The sequence below is a fragment of the Geotrypetes seraphini genome, chromosome 4 (assembly GCF_902459505.1).
Source record: "Geotrypetes seraphini chromosome 4, aGeoSer1.1, whole genome shotgun sequence".
NCBI classification, from domain to species: Eukaryota; Metazoa; Chordata; class Amphibia; order Gymnophiona; family Dermophiidae; genus Geotrypetes; species Geotrypetes seraphini.
In genome coordinates, this window is record NC_047087.1 from 67,146,789 (window position 1) to 67,173,518 (window position 26,730).

At 45.5% G+C, this 26,730-nt stretch overlaps 1 protein-coding gene across 4 annotated transcripts in view; it reads left to right on the forward strand.

Annotated features, from left to right (window-relative positions):
- Positions 1–26,730, forward strand: part of APP (amyloid beta precursor protein) — a 338,242-nt gene that overhangs the window by 69,666 nt on the left and 241,846 nt on the right. For all 4 annotated transcript variants that reach the window (XM_033941038.1, XM_033941037.1, XM_033941035.1 and 1 more), the window contains exon 2: positions 6,333–6,500. In XM_033941038.1, the coding sequence (XP_033796929.1) occupies positions 6,333–6,500 (168 nt within the window). The remainder of the gene's footprint in view (positions 1–6,332; positions 6,501–26,730) is intronic.

Sequence of the window (26,730 nt, forward strand, 5' to 3'; positions counted from 1 at the left end):
TTGAACCAATACGTAACCAGGTAAGGCTAGTCTTTGACCTGGGGGCCCCGCGGGAGCGGACTGCTGGGCACGATGGACCACTGGTCTGACCCAGCAGCAGCAAATTCTTATGTTCTTATGGTAGGAGAGCTTCAAATCTGTAGAGAACAACACTGTTGCCATGAGCGTGAGTCAACACGCCCTCTCACCCCTCCATGCTAATATCATTGCATGCTTCAGCATGCCATCCCATTATGAATACAACACTCTAATAAGATCAAGAAATGTGTCATAGTAATAACCATTCCAAGAAATGTTTCACCATAATAATATTAAGAAATGCGTTAGAAAGAATATCTGTAGCCTAATTATGTATACCCTAAAGGAGAGGAGAGACTAGTGCTTGTGATAGACTACTCAGTCTCCTAAAAGGCATAAATACAGTACTGTAGTATACAGGAAATCAACTTTTCATAGGAAAGATTGCTGTAGAACAGAAGATCTGGTATGCAATTCCAAGAAAGGAAATTCAGGAATAACATCAGAAACTACTTTTTCACAGAAAGGGTGGTGGATTCATGGCATGCCCTCTCAGGGGATAATATTATAATGCCTTTGTATTGTTCCATGGTGCAACTGCACCTCAAATATTGTGTGCATCTCAAAAAAGATATAGCAGAATTCGAAAAATGGTCTTTTTTATTCCCTTATTGATTATTTCTATGTATCTTGGATCTTATTTCCGACAAATTGTGGACTATCTCAAGATGATCTTTTTTCCTGATATCTTGATTCCTTTTTTAAAATATTACTGTAGTTTCATTATCATGGATATATTGAAGTAGATCGGCGGACGTCATAATGCCGCTTTACAGAGCAATGGTCAGACCACACTTGGAATACTGTGTCCAACATTGGTCTCCCTACCTGAAGAAGGATATAGCCCTGTTGGAGAGGGTGCAGAGGCGAGCTACGAAGCTAGTAATGAGCTACAATGAACACCTCGAAAAACTGGGATTGTTCACCCTCGAGAAGAGAAGGCTGCGAGGGGATATGATAGAGACTTTCAAAATACTAAAAGGATTTGACAAAATAGAGCAAAAAACATCGTTAATTCACATTGTCAAATGTGACTTGGACAAGGGGTCATGGACTGAAACTGAGGGGCACCAGGCCCTGGACAAATATTGGAAAGTACTGTTTCTCACAGCGAGTGGTGGATGCTTGGAATGCTCTCCCGGAGGGGGTTGTATCAGAGACCACCATTTCAGGATTCAAGGGCAAGTTGGATACACACCTTCTTGCAAACCACATTGAGGGATACGGGTAAACAAGGTCTTAGCAGGGAACACCGGGATTGGCCTCCGCGTGTGCGGGTCGCCGGACAGGATGGACCTAGGGTCTGATCCAGCAAAGGCATTTCTTATGTTCTTATGATTGTAAATTTGAAATGTTAGAAAAATAAAAGAAAAAAAGAAACTTATAGGATATCTAACATAGACATTGTGGGGGATGGTATAATTGATACTGTTGAATGCCCAGGAGAATGTGTTTTATACAGCGATTTTGTAAATGTTTACTTAGTTCATTTTCAAATCATTCTGTCTTCGTGGATGTTTTTTTTTTTATTATGGCTCGATATTTGGGATAGCCAACTCTGGACATTATAAATTGGACTTAGATGGCCTATCAAAAATAGCCCTCCGTGCTCCTGGGATGTGTTATTGGTCAAAAAAACAGTAGAAAATCATTGTTTCTGAAGTCTAGCTTAAAATATAGGCTATCCCTCCAACCCACTGACAGTTTGTGATACAGTGTAAGCTCATAACTACTGCCTTCATTTAGGTTTCAACACATTACAACAGGTATATGTCTTATTGTTGGTGGATATTTTTCAGTGCTCATTCATAACCTCTCTTAATATCCTCATTACTATTATATAAAGAGGGTAATTTTCAAACTTCCCACATATCTGCAAAGTCTACCCATGAACTTTTCATCAGTTTTAAAAGTGAAAATAAGACATGTGCTTTCAGTTTTAAAATTGTCTATAGAAAAAAGTATTTCATAATGGATTTTGAGCCAATCAGGACCTTAGGCCCCTCTCACTGCATCCCAAGATGCATTGGGAGGGGGAAGGCCTGCCATTTTTTAGAGGCGGCCCTATCGGTAGGAGGGATTGGGCTTCTCTCCTGCCGATTTTTCATCTGAAGGTACAGGGATGTCAGTGTTAGGGTTGTCAGGGGATGTTGGGGGGAGGGGTGTAGGGCTCTGAACACAGCGGTCCTCTGTGGAGGGGAGATGGGGGATCAGTGTGTATGAGGGAGGGAGAGAGTAATCATGGTTCTCACTGCTGGCACGTCCTGTAGGAAGTCAGCTGGTGTGGACGACTCTTCTCCTGGCCGGCGTCTCTCCTGTTCTCCCTACACCTCCTGGATCCCTATAACAGTGAGGTCGTGGCAAGACGGGCCTCCGCACATGCGTGGACCTCGACGCAATCAATGCATGATGTCATCGCTTTGACTTCTGGGTGCTTTCCAGCCGGAACACTGCATTTAGTATGCTGTCGGCCAGAAAAGTTTGCGGGACACTGTTATAGAGCATTCTAGAATTTTTTGAAGCAGGGGATCAGAATCTGCATCTCCCATTGACACTCTTTGTGACCTCAAACAAGTGCCTCAGGTACAACTTATAATGTAAATCCACTTGTCAGGGAAATGATTTGTGCACCTGAATGCAACTCACCAAGAGCTTGGATTTCAAAAAGGCAAATAACACTGCACAACAATTTTTTGGTTAAGTCTTGATTCCTGAAAAGTTTTTGGTGATTATGACAGGTACCAACTTGGTATGCTCAAATATGGTTTTGGTTTTACTGCATCACGTAAGAACTATGAGAAATAGACATTTTTATGTTTACTGACAATAAAATATATAGTCAAGTTTACGTTTCGCACAAGCGACTAAATGAAACAGAATTAAAAGTGTTTTGCTCCCGAGTTTCTTTTATATTCAGTGTCTGGTGCATCACGTTGTAGCATCCAACAATAGTCGGCAAGCATTGACGGATTCCAATTGCCCTGGTATCGTTTCTCCATCGTAGCTATGTCTTGATGAAACCTTTCACCGTGCTCGTCACTCACAGCACCGAGATTTGCGGGGAAGAAGTCCAAGTGTGAATGGAGGAAATGAATCTTGAGTGACATATTGCACTTCATTCTCTTGTATGCTTTGAGAAGTTTGTCTACCAGCTGAATGTAGTTTGGGGCTCTGTAATTGCCCAGAAAATTGTCAACAACGTCTTTCAAGGCTTTCCAGCCAATTTTTTCCGGCCCAACTAACAGATCTTCAAATCGCTTGTCACTCATAACATGTCTGATCTGGGGGCCAACAAAAATACCCTCTTTGATCTTGGCATCAGTTATTCTTGGGAACATCTGTCTTAAATAACGAAAACCTTCCCCTTCCTTGTTCATTGCTTTCACAAAATTCTTCATGAGTCCCAGTTTAATGTGAAGAGGAGGCAAAAATATCTTTGTCGGGTCAACAAGCGATTCATGTGCTACATTTTTCTGTCCTGGAACTAACTTTTTACGGAGTGGCCAGTTCTTTCTAGAATAGTGCGACTCTCTGTCTCGGCTGTCCCATTCGCAGATGAAACAGCAGTACTTTGTATAGCCAAGCTGCAGTCCTAGTAACAGAGCAACGACTTTGAGGTCTCCACAGATATTCCAGTTATACCTGGTATACTGGACATACTTTAGTAACATTTCCATATTCTCATATGTTTCTTTCATATGTGCTGCATAGCCAACAGGTACTGAAGGATAAACGTTGCCATTGTGCAACAGAACAGCTTTCAGGCTTAACATTGACGAATCAATGAAAAGACGCCACTCTTCCGGGTTGTGATCACAACCAAAGACCGAGAACAATCCTTCAATGTCACAACAGAAACAGAGACTGTCGACTTGTGCAAAAAATTTGGTTATATCATGATGCCGGTCTCGAAACACAGAAATTTTCATACCTGGTGATAGCAAACACCATTCCTGCAGTCTCGAACCTAGCAGCTCAGCTTTTGCTTTTGACAGACCCAAATCTCTGACCAAATCGTTCAATTCGGACTGTGTTATCAGATGTGGATCGCCTGATGAGGATGGTTCAAAATCCGGGTCAATGTCACTGTTAGAACCCTGCACTGCAGTTTCTTCATCTGGTTCGTCTAAGGTCCAAACCTCTGGTGGTTTCGGAACTGGAAGACTGTCATCATGTGGCATGGGTCTCATTGCTGAAGGCAGATTAGGATATTCAATTGACTTCTTGTTTTTGGCAGAGAAACCAGACACATTAGTCAAACAGAAATAACAGTCCGTCACATGGTCTTTCTGTTCTCGCCATATCATCGGAACAGCAAATGGCATCGTCTTTCGAGTACCTCTGAGCCAGGCTCTCAGACTAACAGCACATGTCGCACAGCAAATGTGAGGCGCCCATTGCTTGTCTTGATCACCTATTTTGCAGCCAAAATACAGATGATAGGCTTTCTTTACAAGGGCAGTCATCGAACGTCTCTGAGGCGTAAGTGTATATTCCCCACAGATATAGCAGAATGTGTCGCGGCTGTTACGACACCGACGAGACATATTGCCCGACACCAAAACGTCTATAGCATCAAGCTTACTTACTGTTATATTGCTACAGCTACTATACTACTATACTTTACTATACTGATACTATATACACACACGGACTATCTATATTAACCAAATGAGCAGGATCGGTGTATGGAAGCCACCATTATAGCATGGTGAGACAGCGCAAGCTCGTTCAGACCTGCCCAGACATGCCCAGGATGTCATCTTCCATAAAACAGCTTCCAACCTGGCTAGATTTTATGCATGGACATACCCAGGCGGCACAAACCGTTGTTGATAAGACACTTATGGGAGAAAAAATTGTTTGCATCCAAATATAAGAAAAAATCACGACAAAATTGAAGATTTCTCTGAAATGGTACGTGATGGGTAATTTTTGATGTAATATTCATGATCAGCACCCAAAATTCTATAAGAAACACCCAGCAGTGTTCAGGAAGCAAAAACTTTGTTGTGCAGTGTAATGAATCCAAATATATCCTTAAATAGTGAACCACCAAGATTCACTTAGAATTTAATGCTGTGATTGAAGATACTTCATGGGGCAAAAATGAAGTATAATATTTGCAGATATAGAACTAGAAATGAAAGGTGAGTTTGCCACTAGAGAAAGTCTGGGCAACTGGGAAAAAATGATAATGTCTTTTCTTCTGTTTTGTACAGATGGGTTGGCACATGCCAACTCTTGTTTGAAAATGGGGCACTTCTTCAACATAGCCTGATCAATATTCAGAATAACTTAGGGCTCCTTTTACAAAGCCATGGTAGAGGTTTCTACCGCATGCCGGTGAGATAAATGCTCTGACGCTCATAGGAATTCTGTGAGCATCAGAGCATTTACCTCTCTGGCCCATGGTAGAAACCTCTACCGCAGCTTTGTAAAAGCCAGCGTTAACCAGCCAGAAACAACCGCTGACCAGTTAGATCGGTTGTTCAAAGTTAACTCTAAATTTTCAGAAGCACTTAACTGGTTATTGCTGTTGAAAATTAGTGGTTAGTGCTCAAGTGAAAACCAGCTATTTTGGGAGTGTTCTGGGGCAGGGTTACCATATGGCTCCAGAAAAAAGAGAATGGATTGAGTTATCTGGGTTTTACTTCCATTGAAAGCAATAGAAGTAAAACCCAGATGTCTCAATCTGTCTTCCTTTCTCTGGAGCCATATGGTAACCCTGTTCTAGGGTGGAGTCAGCACTTGGCCGACTAAGTGCTGATATTCATCCCTTAACTGGCCATTAGTTATCACATAAAGACAGGACTGTGTTTTATGTGGTCCCATATATGTAGTTACCCTGGCAGTCAAATGCTAAATATTAGCATTTAACAAGGCAGTGTAACTGCATAAATGGGTTCACATAAAAAACAGCCCTATCTTTATGTGGGAGCACATGGCTGGTTAAGGGCTGAATATCGACTTAACAGGCTCTGCATTAACCAGCTCTATACAAACAAGATTATTTCATGATGAAACCCAGACACGGCCTAGCATTGAATATCCAGGAATAACGCTGGCCGCTGGCAGCAAAATGCTTACTGCCACCGGCTGGATGTTGACTCCGGCATCTTTTTATTTTAACAGTGGAAGTACTTATCTTAATGATGAAGGGAAAGACCTCTGCTGGTTCGTGCAGCTTTAACCTTTGCTAATGGTTTAAGTTCTATCATTGCTAATTCATGTTCTTCTCTTTCTCTGTCCAGGTCCCTGCTGATGGAAGTACTGGTTTGTTGGCAGAGCCTCAGGTGGCCATGTTCTGTGGCAAACTTAATATGCACATGAACGTTCAAAATGGGAAATGGGAGTATGATTCCTCTGGAACCAAGAGTTGCATCGGGACCAAGGAAGGAATTCTGCAATACTGCCAGGAGGTCAGGACCTACTTCACCACTTAATTTATGTCCAGAGATATTCATGTCCAGAAAGGAGTGAATCTGTACTTGCGCTCGCACTGAAGCTAGTACAGATCATGCTTCAAGCTGTCTACTTATGATGTCATAACTACAGGATGTCAGGTTAGGCAGTGTGATGTAGTTCAAAACATGAAGCTTCTCAAGGACGGAGGAGGGTTATCATTTAAAGAATTTCAAGAATAACTGTCTGACTTAGTGAAATGATGCAGGGCAGATGTTACTATTTGCCATGGGGTCATTACATGTCAAGTGGTTCAGAGCTCTCCACTTGATCATCTCAGAAATTGATGAAATTTTTTCAGGGACTTTTAATGAAGATATCCAGAGTTTTGAGATATGGCCTCACCTATATACAGAATTAGGGGCCCCTTTATTTGGACCACTTTTTTTGTATCCGTGGAAGATGTCGAGTGAGGATCCTCCTTGAAACTGACCCAGTTGACATGGAATAATCTCATACAGACCTTTTATTATTATACTGTATTTAGTAGATATGATTTTAAGACAATCATAAATATGAAAGCCTTAAAATTTTAGCTGGTGCCCAAAGGTATCCACTAACTAGGTAATATATTCTTCCATGCAGTAGAGCAGTAACATTGTATAGCAGAGTCCCATCTTTCATCGTAGCTGTACGTTAGCTGAAAAGTTTAGTAATCTCTTAGTAAAAATATCTGTGATGAAAACAAGATTCATGCTACACAAAAATTCAGTTAATGATGTGTATTCACTAGTGCAAATTCAGTTCATTAATGTGCCTCAAAAACTTTAGTGTGAATTAATGCACATAAAAGTCAATTTGCATGCATTGAAATGTGCTAATGTGTGTTTGAAAATTTAATTAGCATTGCAAAAGGGGCAGTGTATCAAATGTAATAAATTATAATTATTTTAGTATTTATATACCACTTATAGCCTAAGTGGTTCACATTCAGGTACTCAAGCATTTTTCCTTTATCTGTCCTCGTAGGCTCACACTCTATCTAGAAACATAGAAACATAGAACATAGAAAGATGACGGCAGATAAGGGCCATAGCCCATCAAGTCTGCCCACACTATTTACCCACCCTCTTAAATCTACTGACCCCCTAAAGAATAATTGTAATTATACTGTCACTCTACTTACCCGCTCATTCAGTCCTAGTGACCCTATCCCTTGGCATGACCTCGTAGGGATCCCACATAGGTATCCCATTTGTTCTTGAAGTCTGAGATGCTGCGTGCCTCGACCACCTGCACTGGAAGCTCGTTCCAATGCTCAATCACTCTCTCCGTGAAGAAGTACTTCCTGGTGTCTCCACGGAACTTCCCTCCCCTGAGCTTGAGCGGATGTCCTCTTGTGGTCGAGGGTCCCCTGAGAAGAAAGATATCATCTTCCACCTCTACCCGTCCCGTGATGTACTTAAATGTCTCAATCATGTCTCCCCTCTCCCTACGCTCCTCGAGAGTGTAGAGCTGCAATTTGCTCAGTCTTTCTTCGTACGGGAGACCCTTTAGCCCCGAGACCATCCTGGTAGCCATCCGCTGAACCGATTCAACTCTGAGCACATCCTTACGGTAATGCGGCCTCCAGAATTGAACACAGTATTCCAGATGCGGTCTCACCATGGCTCTGTACAGTGGCATCATGACTTCAGGTTTCCTGTTGACGAAGCTTCTCTTGATACAGCCTATCATTTGCCGTGCTTTAGATGCAGCCTTCTCCACTTGAGTGGATGTTTTCATGTCCGCACTGATGATTACTCCTAAGTCTCGTTCTGCCGTGGTCCTGGCTAAAGTTTCTCCATTCAGGGTGTAAGTTCTGCAAGGATTTCCGTTGCCGAGATGCATGACCTTACATTTCTTGGCATTGAAGCCCAGCTGCCAGATCAAGGACCAACTTTCTAAAGTACGCAGGTCTTGCTCCATAGCATCCTGAAGATTATAGCCGTTTACTACATTGCATAGTTTGGCGTCATCAGCGAATAAGGTTACCTTGCCTTGGAGCCCTTGAGTCAGATCCCTAATGAATATGTTGAAGAGGAGTGGGCCCAGGACCGAACCCTGTGGCACTCCGCTGGTCACCTCTGACATTTTAGAAAGGGTACCGTTGACCACCATCCTCTGAAGTCTGCCACTAACCCAATCTTTAACCCATGCAGTTAGAGTCTCTCCTAATCCCATAGATTTCATCTTGTTCAGCAGCCTGCGGTGTGGGACGCTGTCAAACGCTTTGCTGAAGTCCAGGTACACGACGTCCAGGGACTCTCCTGAGTCTATTGTACCTGGGGCAATGGGGGATTAAGTGACTTGCTCAGGGTCACAAGGAGCAGCATTAGATTTGAACCCACAACCTCAGGGTGCTGAGGCTATAGCTCTAACCACTGTGGGCATCCCTCCTGCCATTCATGATGGGGGGTGTCGGGGTTTGGGCAGGGCAGGATTAATTTGTTGAGGGCCCACAGGCACACAAGTATACTGGGCCCCCTGCCCCCACCCCACCCCATCATGCGCAGAGGCGGAAACAGGAAGCTGCATCAGAAGGAAGCTTTGGGCAAGCAGCACCACTTGCAAAATTATCGTCGATGGGGTGGGGGCGCGTTGCCAATTGTGGGGGGGGGCCCGCATTGCCGATCAATGTTGGAGGGGCACATCGCCATTTGGAATAAGCAATGTTGATGCCCTCCTTCATCAGGCCCCCCTGACCATTTCGGGCCCTAGTCACGTGCCTACTTGGCCTATTGGTTAATCCTGCCCTGGGTTTGGGGGCCACTGGCAGGAGGGAATGCACATCCCTCTTACCATTCATGATGGGTAGTGTCAGGTGGTGTTAAGCAAGAGGGAGTGGGCATCCTTCCTGCCGATTTGGAGGATACATGGAGGAGGGCCTCTGTCACAGCCGACTCAGTTGATCATGGTTGGGGTATTTCCTCCCGATCAGCTGAGCCGGCAGGCCTCTCCAAAGCGCAGCTTCGTGGAGTCCTGCTGACTCAGCTGATTGGGGATTCCTTTGCTGCGATCAGCTCAGCCAGGCACATCTACTTTTAACTTTTGAAATTTTTCAGACATCTGTGTTGGCTCTAGGGAGATGCCTAGGGCCTCTTAAACTTGTCCAAGGCCACTTCTAGACGAAATCACTCCCAGCCTCGGACGAGCTTAGGTGTCCCTACCCATCTCCCTAGACCTGCGACAAACGCCTACCTGGTAGGCACCTGCCTCATGGAGTTTTTTCTAAAATTGTGCATCCTGATTGGCTGCCAGACAGTGGTAGGATGCCTACCGCTGCCTACAATTGGGACACCCATTTGTAGAATGAGCCCCAAAATGTCCAATGAAAATGATCCCAGTGAACATACCAAGAAATGACATGGGTAATGACACAAAACGAAAATGTTTTGGCTAACCATCTCTAATCCAAAGTAGTATCCATTTTAGAACAGCAGTCAGGTACAGATGAGAAGGCTGGGTAGACCAAGTGATCCTCCTCTATATAAGTGATTTAAACAGCTGGGAGAGGATCCTGGCCATTTAAATTGCTTGTCTGGGATTAACTAGGGGTATTTAGCGTTCCTTATCCTGTTAATGCTGCTGAATATCTATGGTTAATGCCTAAGCCAATGGTTCCCAGTCCTTGTCCTGGAGTCACCTGAGCTAGTCAAGTTTTCATGATATCCACATGAATATTCATAAGAGATTTGAATGCACTGTCTCCAACACATGCAAATCTCTTTCATGAATATTCATTATGAATATCTTGAAAACCCAGTGGGCTGGAGTTCCTTCTGGACCAGGTTTGGGAACCACTAGCCTAAGCCAAAATTGGCATATTGGTGGTTGGTTCAGGTGCAAAATTGGCACTTAGTTAAGCGTCGATATTTAGCACTTAACCAATTAAGGTAACCATATAAATAGGACTTCATAAAACGCCATCCTATCTTTATATTGCACTTATATTGCTGAATATTGCACTTACAGCCAGATTCTGTATATGGTGCCGCTATCGGCAGCCATCTAAAAAGTGGCCACTGATCGTGTGTCAATCACACGATAGCACCAAATACAGAATCGTATATCTGGGCAAGATAGGCACTGGAAGTGTAGACCAGGGTTTTCCGGGCCTACATTTCCAGCACATATCGATGCTGTGAATTGTGCCTATGTCGGCGCTTTCCAGCGCCTACCACCACTTTTGGTGCCAGTTATAGAATTTCCCTATTAACCACATGTTAACCAGCCATGTGTGCCTGGCTATTCAGTGCTGGCCATGTCCTGGCACCGGCATTGAATATCTGGGGATAATGCCGGTGGCAGCCCAAAAAGTATTGACTACTACAGCTGAATATTTACACCTAAATTTCTTTGTCATGTAAAGTCTCTTCCATTTCCCCTTCCATTAGGAGATGACATACTTGTAGGCCCGATCTCCTAGTACTTTATAAAAGCTCCATGTTTTTTTTAATTAAAAACATGTACAGTTTCATACAACCTCCCTTAGGCTTTTGAAAAGAATAGAGACAGCGCCTTAGAGACCTATTCATATAGAAGAGTGATCTTTAATTATTCTTACCTTGCACCCTTCCTCAGGCTCTTCTCCTTTGTAGTAAGTTTGACAAAATGCACTTATAAATAGGATGGTCTTGGAACTTGTGTTTACTTGCATTGAAAGTGTGATTTTACTGAACTCTTAATTGCTGAAGCTGTTTCTTTGCATTTGAAATTCCCTGGCTTTGACTGTGAGAAATATAGCACAGCCTGGTATTTCCTGGCTACGTGGTGTCAAATTCCTAATGCCTGCAGTTCTTAATTCAGCCTGTAAATCAGGGAATTGGAATTTGCCACCGCAGGAGAATATTCTCCTCCAGAACAAGGGAATTTTTATTGCAATGAAAATGTAAATGGTTGCTGATAAGTTGAATGGCGTATTTTGAATGGAGATCTGGCCTAATGGGTAATACAGTGGCAGGGGACCCAGGTTTGATTCCCACTGCAGCTACTTGTGACTCTGGGCAAGTTACTTTGGTCTCCTTTTATCAAGCAGCAGTACAGCCTTTTACTGTGGGCTGGCAAGGTAAATGCTCCAAAGCTCATAAGAATTGAATGAGCATCAGAGCATTTACCTCAATGGTTCACAGTAATAGGCTCTACTGCTGCTTGATAAAGGGAGCCCTTAACCTGCCACTGCCCAGGTACAAAATAAGTATGTAAATCACTTTGATTGTAACCACAGAAAGGCAGGAAAAAAATCAAATCCCATCCCCTTTTCTTCTTGCATTCCACCTGCCTCCTTTTTTATTGAAGACATGAGGGTGCATCGACTTTAAAAAAAAAAAAAAAATTTGGCTCATTTCTAAACTGGCTCAGATGTTTGTTGAGGCTAAAGTGAGGAAAAGCTGAGGTGGACCTAGACTGGGGCAGTTTGAATGAGGCAAGGCTGGGGCAAAGCTGGAGTGAGGTATGACAGGGAAACTTCCCCAAGCCTCTTACAAGGGGGCACCTTTAGTCCTAAGCCTGTCTGATGCTAAAGGATATAGAACCTGCTGGTGGGCTTTGGGGCCCTCTCCTAGATTTCTGCCCTGGGCTCCAGCATGTTTAACCTCAGCCCTGTTCTGTCACATTGGACAGGTAGTCCCTAGTTGCAAGGTAAGGATTCTGGAAACTACAGCCCCCCCCCCCCTCAGGATGGAAACGCTCATTAACCTTTAATAATCACTTGTATTAAGAGACTGTGATGCTAGTCCGTCCCATTTAATTACTTTCTGTTACTTGATTGATTTTCTGACCATTTTCTGGCTATTCATATCCTGCCCTTGTATTGCTGGTTCAGAACTCTAAAGCAGAATTGATGGGAATTAAAGTCTCATTACTAACCAAAGTGGCAGAAACATAAGTTTAGAGCATAGGTATTAAAAGAAATTCCACTTCATTTGTCTATCAGAAAATTCCACAACTATGTATTGACAGCACAAGAGAAATGTCTAAGATGCGTGGTGTGGAGAAATGAATTCACAGGGACTCAGCTAGAAAGGGGCTCATCTTTAACCATTATCTTGTGATCCAGGAAATTATAAACCAGTGAACCTGACATCAGTGCTGGGCAAAATCATGGCTGTGGAGTCTGAGTCAGAAGCAATTTTTGGGTTACTGGAGTCGGAGTCAGTAAAAATATGCAGACTCCAACTCCTATGTCATGCAAATATTATCATGCTTAAATGTATTATTGCACAGATGATAATTTGATTAACCTATTTTTTCAGGATATGTTTTATTTATCCCAGGACAAGCAGGCAGCATATTCTTAACACATGGGTGACGTCACCGACGGAGCCCTCGGTACGGACCTTTTTAACTAGAAGTTTCTAGTTGGCCGCACCGCGCGTGCGCGAGTGCCTTCCCGCCCGACGGAGGAGTGCGTGGTCCCCAGTTTTTTCGTTTCCGCGGAGCGAAGAAGACGCGTGTATTTTTTCAACGGCCGTTGAAATCACTTTTTGCCTTCCCGCTCGCGCTTTTGTTCTAAATTTTTCTCCCTCTACCTTCGGGTTTCCTTTTTATTTGAATTGCAAAAAAAAAAAAAAAAAAAACTTTGATTTTTTCCTGTTTCTTTCGTTTTTGCCCCGGCGGGGCCTGTTGCCATTATACAGGCCTCGGACTTCGATTTTGCGGAGGCTATCTTCCCCTTCATGCCCCCGCAGGTCGGTTTTAAGAAGTGCCAGCGGTGTGCACGCCCGATCTCCGTTTCTGACCCACACAATTGGTGTTTGCAGTGCCTGGGTCCGGAGCATCGGGCGGACTCCTGCACCCGCTGTGCCACTTTGCAAAAACGAACTCTTAAAAACCGAAGAATCCAGCAAACCCTTCTCTTCGGCACCGAGTCGGCGATGGATTCCTCACCTTCAACGGCGGTACCGCAAAAATCGGCACCGTCAAGCTCGACACCGACCGACCCCGCATCTGCGCCACTGGCGCCAGGTAAGCCGGCTAAGAAGCCTTCCTCTTCCCTCGAGCGCCCTCCTGTTACGGTGGCGACACCGTCCCTACCGGCATCGCACCGGTCCCGTAAACGCTCCGCCCCGATATCGGTGAGTGCCTCGTCATCGGCCTCCTCATCGCCGGGGCGTGGAGCGGCATCCAAGGAACCGAAGAAAAAGAAAGCGGTTCCGATGCCACCCCTAGATGACCGTATCTCGGCCATTCTACAAACTCAGCTTCAGGAGCAGTTGAAGAAACAACTTGAACAACTGCTACCCTCTATCCTGGCACCGCTCCTTCCGGTACCAGACCGGCCCGAGCCCCGCACCGAGCCCCCGGTGTCCACTCCTTCGGTACCGGTAAACACCTCGATGCCGATCCTTTCGGCCCAACAACTTCATGATGATCCAGTGGTTCATTCTCAACCCACAGTGGATCCTCCTCGGCACCAGGCGGTACGGCACTCTTCTCGGGACCGAGAACGACGCCGATCGTCCTCCCCTGGTACCGTTTCGGTGCGCTCTGGTAAATCTTTGTCCAAGACTCGCCACACCGCACCCTCCACCCCGGTGTCCCGACAGGCACCAGAGGTCAGGGATCCTGATTTATGGGAGGAGACTCCTCTCGGTACCGAGGAGGATCCCTCCTCATCTGATGAGGAACCATCGGCACCTGATGCCACCTCTAAACCTGAACAGTCCTCCTTTTCTAAATTTCTGAGGGAAATGTCTGCTGCTCTGTCCCTTCCCCTGGAATCTGACTCCAAAAAGTCCCAAGCCTTTTTAGAAGCCTTAGACTTTGAGCAACCTCCTAAGGAGTTTCTCAAGCTTCCCGTGCATGACATCCTACGGGAGACATTCTACAAAAACTTGGAAAATCCCCTCACGGTACCGGGAGCTCCCCGTAAACTGGACAACCTTTACCGTGTCATCCCTATTCCTGGATTCGACAAATCTCAATTGCCCCATGAGTCCCTTCTGGTGGAATCCACCTTAAAAAAGACTCAGGGCTCCAGTGTCTATGCCTCTACCCCTCCTGGCAGAGAAGGTAAGACCATGGACAAGTTTGGCAAGAGGCTTTACCAAAATGCCATGCTTGCCAACAGGGCAAACAACTATTCCTTCCATTTTTCCTTCTATCTCAAACACTTGGTCCAACAGCTGTCTGCCCTCCAGAAGTACCTACCTGAGCGCAAGGTCCCGCTATTCCAACAGCACATCTCTGGCCTTCTCCAAATGCGCAAATATATGGTCCGCTCGATATACGACTCCTTCGAGCTCACCTCTCGGGCCTCTGCCATGGCTGTAGCCATGCGTCGCTTGGCCTGGCTCAGAGTCTCCGACCTGGACATCAACCACCAGGACCGTCTGGCCAACGCCCCCTGTCTCGGGGATGAGCTTTTTGGAGAGTCACTGGATTCCACCACCCAGAAACTCTCTGCCCATGAGACCAGGTGGGACACCCTGATCAAGCCGAAAAAGAAGGCACCGCCTACCCGACCTTATCGGCCACAAACATCTTATCAACGGAGGTTCTCAGCCAGGCCACTCAATCCGCCTCCCCAGCAATCTAGGCGGCCCCGTCAACAGCAACATCACGCTCAGGCTCGATCTCAGGCCTCTCAACCCTCTAAGCCTCCTCAGCCTACTAAACAAACTCAGCCCTTTTGACTCTTCTCTCCAGGGCATAGCCAGTCATCCACCCTTGCTACCTCTTCCACAACCCATCGGAGGTCGTCTCACCATTTTCTCCAGCCGTTGGGAAATCATCACATCGGACCAGTGGGTCCTCAACATCATCCGCCACGGCTACTCTCTCAACTTCCAGACTCTACCTCCGGACAACCTTCCCGTAGAGTCTGCTTCAAACTCATCTCAAACCCCCCTCCTCCTGAGGGAGGTTCAATCCCTCCTCCTTCTCAATGCCATCGAAGAAGTACCTCCAGATCAAAGGGGGCAGGGATTCTACTCCCGCTACTTCCTGGTACCCAAAAAGACGGGAGACCTCCGTCCCATTCTCGATCTCAGGGACCTCAACAAATGTCTGGTCAAGGAGAAGTTCAGAATGCTCTCCCTTGCCACGCTCTACCCTCTTCTTTCTCAACACGACTGGCTATGTTCCCTGGACCTCAAAGAGGCCTACACTCACATCTCCATCAATCAAAATTCTCGCCGCTACCTGCGGTTCCAGGTACTGCACCATCACTATCAGTACAAGGTGCTACCGTTCGGCCTCGCTTCCTCACCCAGGGTCTTCACCAAGTGCCTTATAGTGGTAGCGGCCTTCCTCAGGTCTCACAACCTCCAGGTGTTCCCCTATTTGGACGATTGGTTGGTGAAAGCACCTACGTCTCAACTTGTGCTACAGGCTACTCATCACACCATCTCTCTCCTCCACCTCCTGGGGTTCGAGATCAACTACCCCAAGTCGCATCTGCTTCCCACCCAGCGACTTCAATTCATTGGAGCAGTTCTGGACACCACACTAATGAGGGCTTTTCTCCCCTCCGATCGTCAGCGGACCCTGCTCCACCTCTGTCGTCAGGTGCTCATGCATCCCTCCATTCCTGCCCGACAGATGATGGTCCTCCTGGGTCACATGGCCTCGACGGTGCATGTCCTTCCTCTGGCACGTCTCCACCTTCGCACGCCTCAGTGGACTCTCGCCAACCAGTGGTCACAGACTACGGATCTTCTTTCTCATCCCATCTCTGTGACATCATCTCTTCAGCAATCTCTCCAATGGTGGTTGAACTCCTCAAATCTTTCCAGGGGTCTGCTCTTTCATCTGCCCCCCCACTCTATGATCATCACCACAGATGCGTCCCCCTACGCGTGGGGAGCTCACCTAGGAGATCTACGCACCCAGGGACTCTGGACCCCACAAGAGCGTCGTCATCACATCAATTTCCTGGAACTCAGAGCCATGTTCTATGCCCTCAAGGCTTTCCAACATCTTCTCTGCCCTCAAGTCCTCCTCCTGTGCACGGACAATCAAGTCGCCATGTACTACATAAACAAGCAAGGCGGCACCGGATCTCGCCCCCTTTGTTTGGAGGCTCTGCGCATCTGGACCTGGGCCACGGACCGCAATCTTTTTCTCAGGGCGGTCTATATCCAGGGCGAACAGAACTCTCTGGCCGACAATCTCAGTCGCATCCTTCAACCCCACGAGTGGACGTTGGACCCTCCGACTCTGCTCTCCATCTTTGCTCGATGGGGCACTCCTCAGGTGGACCTCTTTGCAGCACCTCACAATCATCAGCTGCCCCAATTCTGCTCCAGACTCTTCTCTCCTCACCGTCTGGCCCCGGATGCATTCCTGCTCGATTGGAGGGATCGGTTCCTGTATGCCTTCCCTCCACTTCCTCTGATGTTGCGGACCTTGTCCAAACTCCGCAAAGACCACGCCACCATGATTCTTATCGCACCTCGGTGGCCTCGCCAACACTGGTTCTCACTCCTGCTCCAGCTCAGCTCCAGGGAACCCATTCTACTTCCTGTGTTTCCTACTCTACTTACGCAACAGCATCAGTCTCTGCTACATCCCAATCTGTCTTCGCTCCACCTGACAGCTTGGTTTCTCTCGGGCTGACCTCTCCGGATAATCTATCTCAACCGGTCCGCCTCATTTTGGACGCTTCCAGGAAACCGGCCACTCTCCAATGTTACCATCAGAAGTGGACCAGATTTTCCTCCTGGTGTCTCCGGCATCATCAAGAACCCACCTCCTTAGCGGTGGAAACTGTCTTGGAATATTTGCTCTCTCTGTCCAACGCTGGCCTCAAAACTACCTCCATCAGAGTCCACCTCAGTGCCATCACTGCGTTTCATGAGCCTATTCTCGGAAAACCCCTCACGGCTCATCCTCTGGTTTCCAGATTCATGAGAGGACTCTTCAACATCAAACCGCCTCTCAAGCCTCCTCCTGTCGTCTGGGACCTGAATGTGGTTCTCTCAGCTCTCATGAAACCTCCGTTTGAGCCTCTTGCCACAACTTCTCTCAGGCTCCTTACCTGGAAGGTGCTTTTCCTAATTGCCATCACCTCTGCCAGGAGGGTTAGCGAACTGCATGCACTGGTTGCCGACCCACCTTTCACTGTTTTTCACCATGACAAGGTTGTTCTGCGTACCCACCCTAAATTCCTCCCCAAGGTGGTCTCAGCTTTTCACCTCAACCAGTCCATTGTGCTGCCCGTCTTCTTCCCTAAGCCTCACTCGCATCCTGGGGAACAGGCGTTGCACACGCTGGATTGTAAGCGTGCCCTTGCTTACTATCTTGATCGTACCAGAGCCCACCGAACAGCCCCTCAGCTCTTTTTGTCTTTCGACCCCAACCGTTTGGGTCGTCCTGTCTCCAAACGGACACTTTCAAATTGGCTTGCTGCCTGTATTGCTTTTTGCTACGCTCGGGCCGGTCTCTCCCTGGAAGGAACTGTCACGGCCCACAGAGTCCGAGCTATGGCTGCTTCTGTGGCTTTCCTCCGCTCCACGCCCATCGAGGAAATCTGCAAGGCGGCCACTTGGTCCTCAGTTCACACGTTCACTACTCACTACTGTCTGGATGCGTTCTCCAGACGGGATGGACACTTCGGCCAATCTGTGTTACAAAATTTATTTTCCTAATGGCCAACCATCCCACCTCCCTCTTTGTTAGCTTGGAGGTCACCCATGTGTTAAGAATATGCTGCCTGCTTGTCCTGGGATAAAGCACAGTTACTTACCGTAACAGGTGTTATCCAGGGACAGCAGGCAGATATTCTTACGTCCCACCCACCTCCCCGGGTTGGCTTCTTAGCTGGCTTATCCTAACTGGGGACCACGCACTCCTCCGTCGGGCGGGAAGGCACTCGCGCACGCGCGGTGCGGCCAACTAGAAACTTCTAGTTAAAAAGGTCCGTACCGAGGGCTCCGTCGGTGACGTCACCCATGTGTTAAGAATATCTGCCTGCTGTCCCTGGATAACACCTGTTACGGTAAGTAACTGTGCTTTTTAGAGTATACACGGGGGCGTACTTTGTCCCCATCCCACCCCATCCCCACAAACTCTGATCCCATCTGCCCAAGTATCAAATAGTTATGATTTTATATTGAAATCATTTTATTAAAGTATATATAAAAAAAAACAATATTCTGTACAACTGTCATTTTATAAATCACAAATACAGAACAAGGTCTCCCCTCCCCCTCACAAATATTCCCTCCACTATAATAATAATTCTTTCTTGATTCTATCAATTGCTTTATTTAGAAACAACTTTTCTCCAATCATTTTTAAACTCATCATTTGGGTGTTTTTTCCACTTCCTTTCAAGTCTCCTACATAATCACTTAAGATCTAACAGTTCTGCTGAGAACCATTTTACATTGTTCTTTTGATTCCATCTTCTTTTGTCTTTGTAATGGGGCCTGTTTAACTGTTTTAACTGTTGTGTTCCAATTTTGAAAAAACCCCAAAACATTTAGATTATCTATATCCTCCAATCTGATTTCAAAATTGGGATGGTTCTATTTGTTTTCTAAACTCGTGGAGGGGCATAATAAAAAAAAACAAAAACGTCTAAATCCCCTTTTGGCCTAAGGCCTTAAACGTTGAAAGTAGAAGCAGGGAAAATGTCCATTATCAAAAAAAACATCCAAAAGGAGGTTTTTTTTCATAATGGCCTGCCTCTACGTTCAGCTGTTTAAATGCCCAGACCACCACTACATCTAAACTTATACCATATAATCAACCTAAAAAAAGCCTAAGCGCCAAACGTCCAAAACAAGGGCTTTTAGGCAAAGGATGAGCCAGTACTTCGCCCCCCCTGAACTCCTGATTGCCCCCCCGCCAACCCATGACCCCCCAACCCCTACCCCCTTCCCCGTACCTTAGAAAATGTTGGTCGGACGGACGGGTGCCAAGCCCGTCCGTCCGACAGGCCAGCCATCTCTGAATGGCTGGCCTTAGGGCCTGATTGGCCCAGGCGGCTCAAACCCTGCCCACAGGTGGGGCTTGAGGCGCCTGGGCCAATCAGAATCGGCCCAGTTGTCTTAGGCCCCTCCTGTGGGCCGGGCCTTAGGCACATGGGCTCAACCAATCAGGCCCTAAGGCCAGCCATTCAGAGATAGCTGGCCTGTCGGATGGACGGGCTTGGCACCCATCCGTCCGACCAACATTTTCTAAGGTACAGTGAAGGGGGGTGGGGGTTGGGAGGTCGTGGGGTCGGCATGGGGGGAGGCTGATCGGGGGTGTGAGGGCGGTCGTGGGGCAGGTTGCGTTGAGGGCAGGAGGGCCTGGGATCCCTCCTGCCTGTATTTTAGTGGGGGGTGGGGGTTAGAGGGTGTCACGGGCCAGGAGGGCTTGGGCTCCCTCCTGGCTGGATCGTGTGGGGGGAGGGGGAGATCACCGGGCCAAGAGGGCTTGGGCTCCCTCCTGGCCAGATCGTGTGTGTGTGTGTGGAGAGATCCAACGGACTCGGCCCGGGGGGGGGGGGCGTATGGGATCGAGGGGCAAGAGTGTTTAGCTCCCTCTTGCCCTGATCATTGTGGGGGGGGATGGGTGGATCGCGGCAGGGGAGATGAGTCATCTCTCCTGCCGCGATCATTGCTGTAGGGGGGTAGGCAGGTTGCTGGGGCCGCTGAGTTAATTTTAGCAGTCACGATCAGCTCTGCAGCCCCTTTTTGGCACTTATACCTGTTTTGACTTGGTCTAAGTCAAAACGTATAAGTGCCAACTAGGCAACCTGCCTAAAGTTTTGGTTATACCTGCTGCACGCCTAGGTCTAGGTCGGCCCACCTCCCGCACACCACCCGCCCTTTCCCCGCCTCTAAAAACGCCTCTTTTCTCTCTGTGCGTTTAGAGGAAAGGCCTAAGCTGGTTTTAGATACGTCTAAAACCAGCTTTGATTATGGGTACTTGGACGATCAGGCTTTTTGATCGTCCAAGTACCCATTTAGGCCACTTTTAGACTTTTTTTTTAATGAGCCCCATAAAGTTCAACATGTAGACCCTCCTTTTACAAAGCTGTGGTATGCTTTTAGTGCCAGCCGCAGCGGTAACAACTCCTATGCATGTAGGAGTTCTTACCACTGTGGCCAGTGCTAAAAATGCCATCATGGCTTTGTAAAGGAGGGGGGATAATGATCAGACCATATATATTCAGTCCATCTAACTCCAGTAAACAAAATAGCAGAATCTAAAATTTGTGTAAATGAAATCATCTCTAATTGATGACATTGTTGTGTCACTTGAGGAGGTAAAATACAGAAATTTAAAGCTTTTAAAAACTAATACAATTCCAATACATTCTCATCCTTTTGAGATTCTAAATGGAGATTAATATCACATACAAAAGAATTATATTACAAATAACCCACCCCCCTTTTACAAAACCGCACTAGCATTTTTTATTGCTGGTCACGGGGCGGTAACAGCTCCAACACTCATAGAATTCCTATGAGCATCTGAGCTGTTACTGCTACGGGGGGAGTGAATTTCTTAAAATAAATTCTTACAAATCATCTTTGACATAATTCTATCTATTTTGGAGGACAACACCCTAACATGCAGGTTAATGAGTCATTCAAATTTGGTTCCTCTATCTGCCATGCTAATATTTCTAAATGGGAGTATTAATAAATTCCAAAATCTTAACCACAAAACTATCTTTATAAAGAATGGCAACAACACCTCCTTTATTTTCCCCCTTTCTGCATAATGATCTTATTTTATAACCTAATAGACATAATTCATTTAATACAGGGTCCTCATTAGATTTTATCTACATTTCAGTCAAAAACTGAAAACCCGGCTGGTTGTCTTCCAACCAGTCCCTACTTAACCCCCCCTTTTACAAAACCGTGAAAGCGGTTTTTAGCACCGGCTGGCGCACTGAATGCTCCGCGCTGCTCCCGATCCTTGCGGTTTTGTAAAAAGTGTATGTGTGTGGAGTTTTATTTCCTACTGACCTAATTTTCAAATGATAGCATTGAATTTGAATGTATTCTTTAGCTATCAATTGTAACTCCGGAATAGATCTTAAATTATTTCCATTTATAGCTATTTGCTTAGGAATAAAATTTCCCTTCCCCCTCATAATGGTTAAGAAATGGTTAAAGGATAGAAAGCAGAGAGTAGGGTTAAATGGACAGTATTTTCAATGAAGAAGGGTAGATATAAGGGTTCCCTAGAGGTCTGTGCTGGAATTAGAAAAGATACAGAGAAGGGCGAATAATAAGGGGGGGGAGGAATGGAATAACTTCCCTATCAGGAAAGGCTGAAGTCGCTAGGGCTCTTAGCTTAGAAAAGAGACTGCTCAGGGCAGGATATGATATAGATCTGTAAAATTCTGAGTGGGTGGAACAATTAGATGTGAATCATTTGTTTACTCTTTCCAAAAATACTAGGACTAGGGGGCATGCAATGAAGCTACTAAATAGTAGATTTGAAACTGGAGAAAATATTTCTTCACCCTATGTAATTAAACTTTAGAATTAAAATCTGATTTACTACTGAGATCTAGCTAGGCACTTGGAACCTCGGTTGACCACTGTTTGTTTGCACCCCCTCCCCTTTGGTTTATCCCAGTGTGGCATGCTTAGGTTATGTTCTTAATTCGTTGCCAGAGAATGTGGTGAAAGCAGTTAGCTTAGCAGGGTATAAAACAAGTTTGGATAGTTTCCTAATGATCAGTAAGCCATTATTAAGATGGACTTGGAAAAATCCACTGCTTATTCTGTGGGATTTTGCCAGGTACTATTGACCTGGAGTGGCCACTGTTAGAAACAGGAAACTGGGCTTGATGAACCTTTGGTCTGTCCCAGTATGGCAACAGTTATTGTGACATATAGGAGAACAGTTACAAAGCTGCAGTAAAATGTCACAATTTGGGGGCAGGAGAAGTGATAAGAGGGCGTGCTGTAGCATGCCATGTGACTAGTCAGGCAAGCAGGGTGATTATGTGGAAAAGTGATGTAATTTGCTTTTGAGATATTTAATAGTGTTTAAAAAAAAAATGAAAATTTTAACAATCCTGTATGAGTTTGTGATGAATTTCTTCATAAAAATGTGAAATAAGATGGAAGCCAAAGACCATTAGGCAGGGCTACTCAATTTCAGTCCTTGAGAAACACAGGCAGGCCAGGTTCTCTGGATATCCACAATAAATATGCATGAGAGTGATATTTATGTTCTGCCTCCTTCATATGCAAATCTATCATGCATATTTATTTTGGATATCTTGAAAACCTGGCCTGTCTATAGACCTTGAGAATCGGAATTGAGTAGCCCTGCCATGAGGCCTGTCCAGTCTGCCTATGCTCAGTTTCTTCTTACCTTTACATGTGTATACTACTAAACCATGTAGCAGTGTTTTCTACCCCTGTCAAGCCTAAGACATGAGTAAATTAACAGAAATATTATGTGGAACCCCCATCCTCTATGGAGCATGGAGTGCAGACATGGAGATGACTAAAAGAAAAGCAAGACAAGCACTGAAAGTCTCAGTAATTTCCAGATATTGAAGCAAAGGTTGTGGGACAGGATGTGAGACACACATGAGCCCATTACAATAGACCAGCATCATCTATATTCAACTGCTGGAGAAAGGGGAAGCTGTGGTGTGAGAAGCTGGTGTGGTTAGTTACCTTGGATGCTATATGTAGCTGCCAGAATTCACCCACTGCTGCTGCTGCTCCTCCTTCCATGTTTGAGCGAATCATATCTAAGTGCTCTCTCCATCCCACTCATTCAAAATGCATCACTCAGACTCCTAGCTCACACAATTCGATTTGACCATATCATACTCCTCTTTTTAAAAATATCATTGGCTCCCAATTAGAGAGTGACACAGGACCAAATTTGTTCCCGTCCCCGCGGGAACTCATTTTCCCATCCCTTCCCCGCGAGTTCTTTCCCTGCCTCTGCCCCATTCCTGCAAGCTCCGTCCTCATCTGCACAAGCCTCAAAGACTTTAAAATCATAAGTGTTCGAGGCTTGTGCGGTTAAGGCAGAGCTTACAGGAATTTGGTAGGGACTGGGACAGTGACAAAGCTCTAATTTGTCCCCCTGTCATTTTCTACTCTCAATTCCCTTTAGAGTTAAACACAAAATATTGCCTCTTACATGAGGCCCTGCATACAATTGTAGCTTCTGTTGTTTCTCCCTATATGCCTTCTAGAAATCTATGCTCTGCTATTGAACATCATTTGTCTATCCCACTATTTATCATGCCCAGTTTGTTTCCACCTGGCAGGCCATGTTCTTTAATCTTTCTTTCTCTCTCTTTGGAACGCCTTGCCATTTTCCTTATAAATTTAAATTGGCCCTAAAATATAGGGCCTGATTCTGCAAAGATCGCCAAAACCTAAGTGTTTTAATTGGTTTTAAGTGATGCCATTAAAAACCAATTAAAAATACATTTTAAAAATTAGACGCCCTCTGGGATCGGCGCCTGGTTCCATGGTGCCTAGTGGCGTATAGTAATGCCAAAGCCCAAAAGTGGACATGTTTGGGGGCGGTGCTGGACTTTGGTATTGCTAGGTTCCGCTGGCTTCGATTCTACAAGGACCCTAGGTAGTGACATAGTAAGGATGGGTGGGGAGGGGGGTTGACTGCCGGGGTGCCATATTGGTAGGGTTGCTGGCACCTCTCTGCCCCCCCCATGTCACACCTGCACCCTCCCTCCCTCCCCCCATCCCCGATACCTCTTTAAATCTTTGCCAGCACAAGAAGCTTCTCTGACCAGCAGGATAACACAAACACATACTCTTACACAAATTAAAAAATTGGTTTCCATAGTTACAGAATCATTATTTATTTATTCAGTTTTCTATACCCCAGGGGAGCTCTGAACAGTTTACATGAATTTATTCATGTACTCAAGCATTTTTCCCTATCTGTCCTGGTAGGCTCACAATCTATCTAATTTAAAAACCATTCAAATATCAATTTAAAAATCAAAATCCACACTTGCAGCCATTTTTTAATACAAAAAAATAAGTTTTCACAGCTTTCGTGAAACTCAACATACCTTCCAGTGATCTAACAAATGGTGGGATTTGATTCCACAGATTATCTAGATAAATGACTATAATATATGCATGAAGGTGTGTACATATGTGCATGCATGCAAAAAAATCAATTTACTTGCTTTTCTATAAATAAATGCATATCTTACATAGCACATAATTTACAGATGGGCATACACGAGTGGAACATGTATGGGACTTACACCTACAGAATATGTATCTCCAGATTTCCAGCATCTATGCATGAGATACCAGCTATATGCAGTAGCATAGTAAGGGGGGTGGGGGGAAGACCGCCCTGAGTGCCGTCTTTGTGGGGGGCACCGGCACCTCTCTTCCTTTCCATTCCCCCTCCCCCCACATACTACTTTAAATGTTCACCATTGTGACATTCACCGTCAGATGTCACTTCCTGCTCTTGAGACCAGGACATGACATCAGAAGGGAGCCTAAGCCAGCATGAGCAGCAGGTGGAAGATGTGCTCATGCCAGCGAACTTTTCAAGAGGTACCCAGGAGTACCCAAGTGGCGGGAAAGAGTGGGGAGGCGCAAAGCACAGCGATGCCGGGTGCCAACTTCCCTCACTGCTCCACTGGCTGTATGGTAGGCTGAAGTACCTATGCCCATGCAATCTAAGCACCCCTTTATACAATTGCCTTCTGTGTGCTGTAGAAAGTCACACACTCTGGGACTTTGGAAAAAAGTTTAGGTTTGTTTTTAGATAATGTTTTGGCCTTTTCTCTGATTTTCAAACAGTAACATAGTAGATGATGGCAAATAAAGACCCAAATGGTCCATCCAGTCTGCTCAACCTGATTCAATTTAAATTTTTTTCTTCTTAGCTATTTCTGGGCAAGAATCCAAAGCTCTACCCGGTACTGTGCTTGAGTTCCAACTGCTGAAGTCTCTGTCAAAGCTCACTCCAGCCCATATACACCCTCCCAGTCATTGAAGTCCTCCCCAGCCCATCCTCAACCAAAAGGCCATAGGTTTTCAGTTTGTTCCCCACATTTTTTTTAAATACTAATTTTTTTCATTTCATATCTTTTAAATGTGTGTTAATTTATTTAACATGTATTAAAATTGTTTTATCATGTGCACTGATGAATATACTGTATGTTCCTACTGGGGCTCTTGCTGCAACTCAGAAGGAGAGGCATTTAATCCCCTGGGCTAAGAGCAGAGTCCAGTTGCTGGTCTGGATGTGAGAACTGAGCTGTGACACACCTGATCTCATCTGGTGGTACATTAAAAAGCATAAAATAATTAGTTATTAAAAGCTGTGTTCCTGGTACTGCTTATTGTGACAGCCAACATGAAGCCTTGAAGAGGCTTGTGCCATAAAATAGGCTAGTACTTTTCAGTCTCTTTTGGAATTGGAAACTTTTTTGTAGGGGAGGTGTGAGATTTTCCCCTTTGAATTCCCTCAGAGTAAAGCATCACAGAGCCTTTCTGGCCACAAGTGGTTCTCCTTCAGAACCTCTCTTAACCCTAGTCAACTTCTTTGCTGAGTCCTTACTCCTTCTCCAGTTTGTCATTCCCCCTCATAACTTCTTCCAATGTAGGGTTACCAGATTTTCCATCTGGAAAATCTGGACCCCTAGACCTGCCCCCCAGGCCCGCCTAGTCCCACCTCCAATCCTGCCCCAGCCCTGCCCCCTGCTGCCTTCTATCAGGACATCCACGCATGTGCGGATGCCTTCCTACATGAAGGAAAACTTTTCAAAACCCGGACAAAGTGCCGAGTTTTGAAAAGCCATCCGGGGAAATCCAGACTTCCCTAGATTCCAGTATGCACTTCTGTAACACCACCCCCAAAACTGTCATTCTCTTCTGGCAGCAGGTGCTTTTCAGTGATCTGAGCTACATAGTTATGTTATATGAGTCTTACTGTCCACCAGCTCCCTAAATTGGTTCAAGATGGAATACAACAGACATAAATTCAAATTAAACCAACAATTACTAGAAGGGAAAAAAAAATCATTTAACAATTCTCTAAATCCAATATATTTATTTAATAAACAGACACAGGAAGATTATTCCAAAATTGAGCTTCCAAAAGCATAAACGAACAAGAAAATAACCCCTTAAACCTAATATTTTTTTAATAGACGGTAAGTCCAGACATAAATAATTATGTCTGTCTAAACTGTTTCGCGATTTTCAGTCTTGCAAGAACAACACAATTGCATGGGTTTAGGGAGAAAATTTTTAAGGGGTTAGGGGAGGCAAA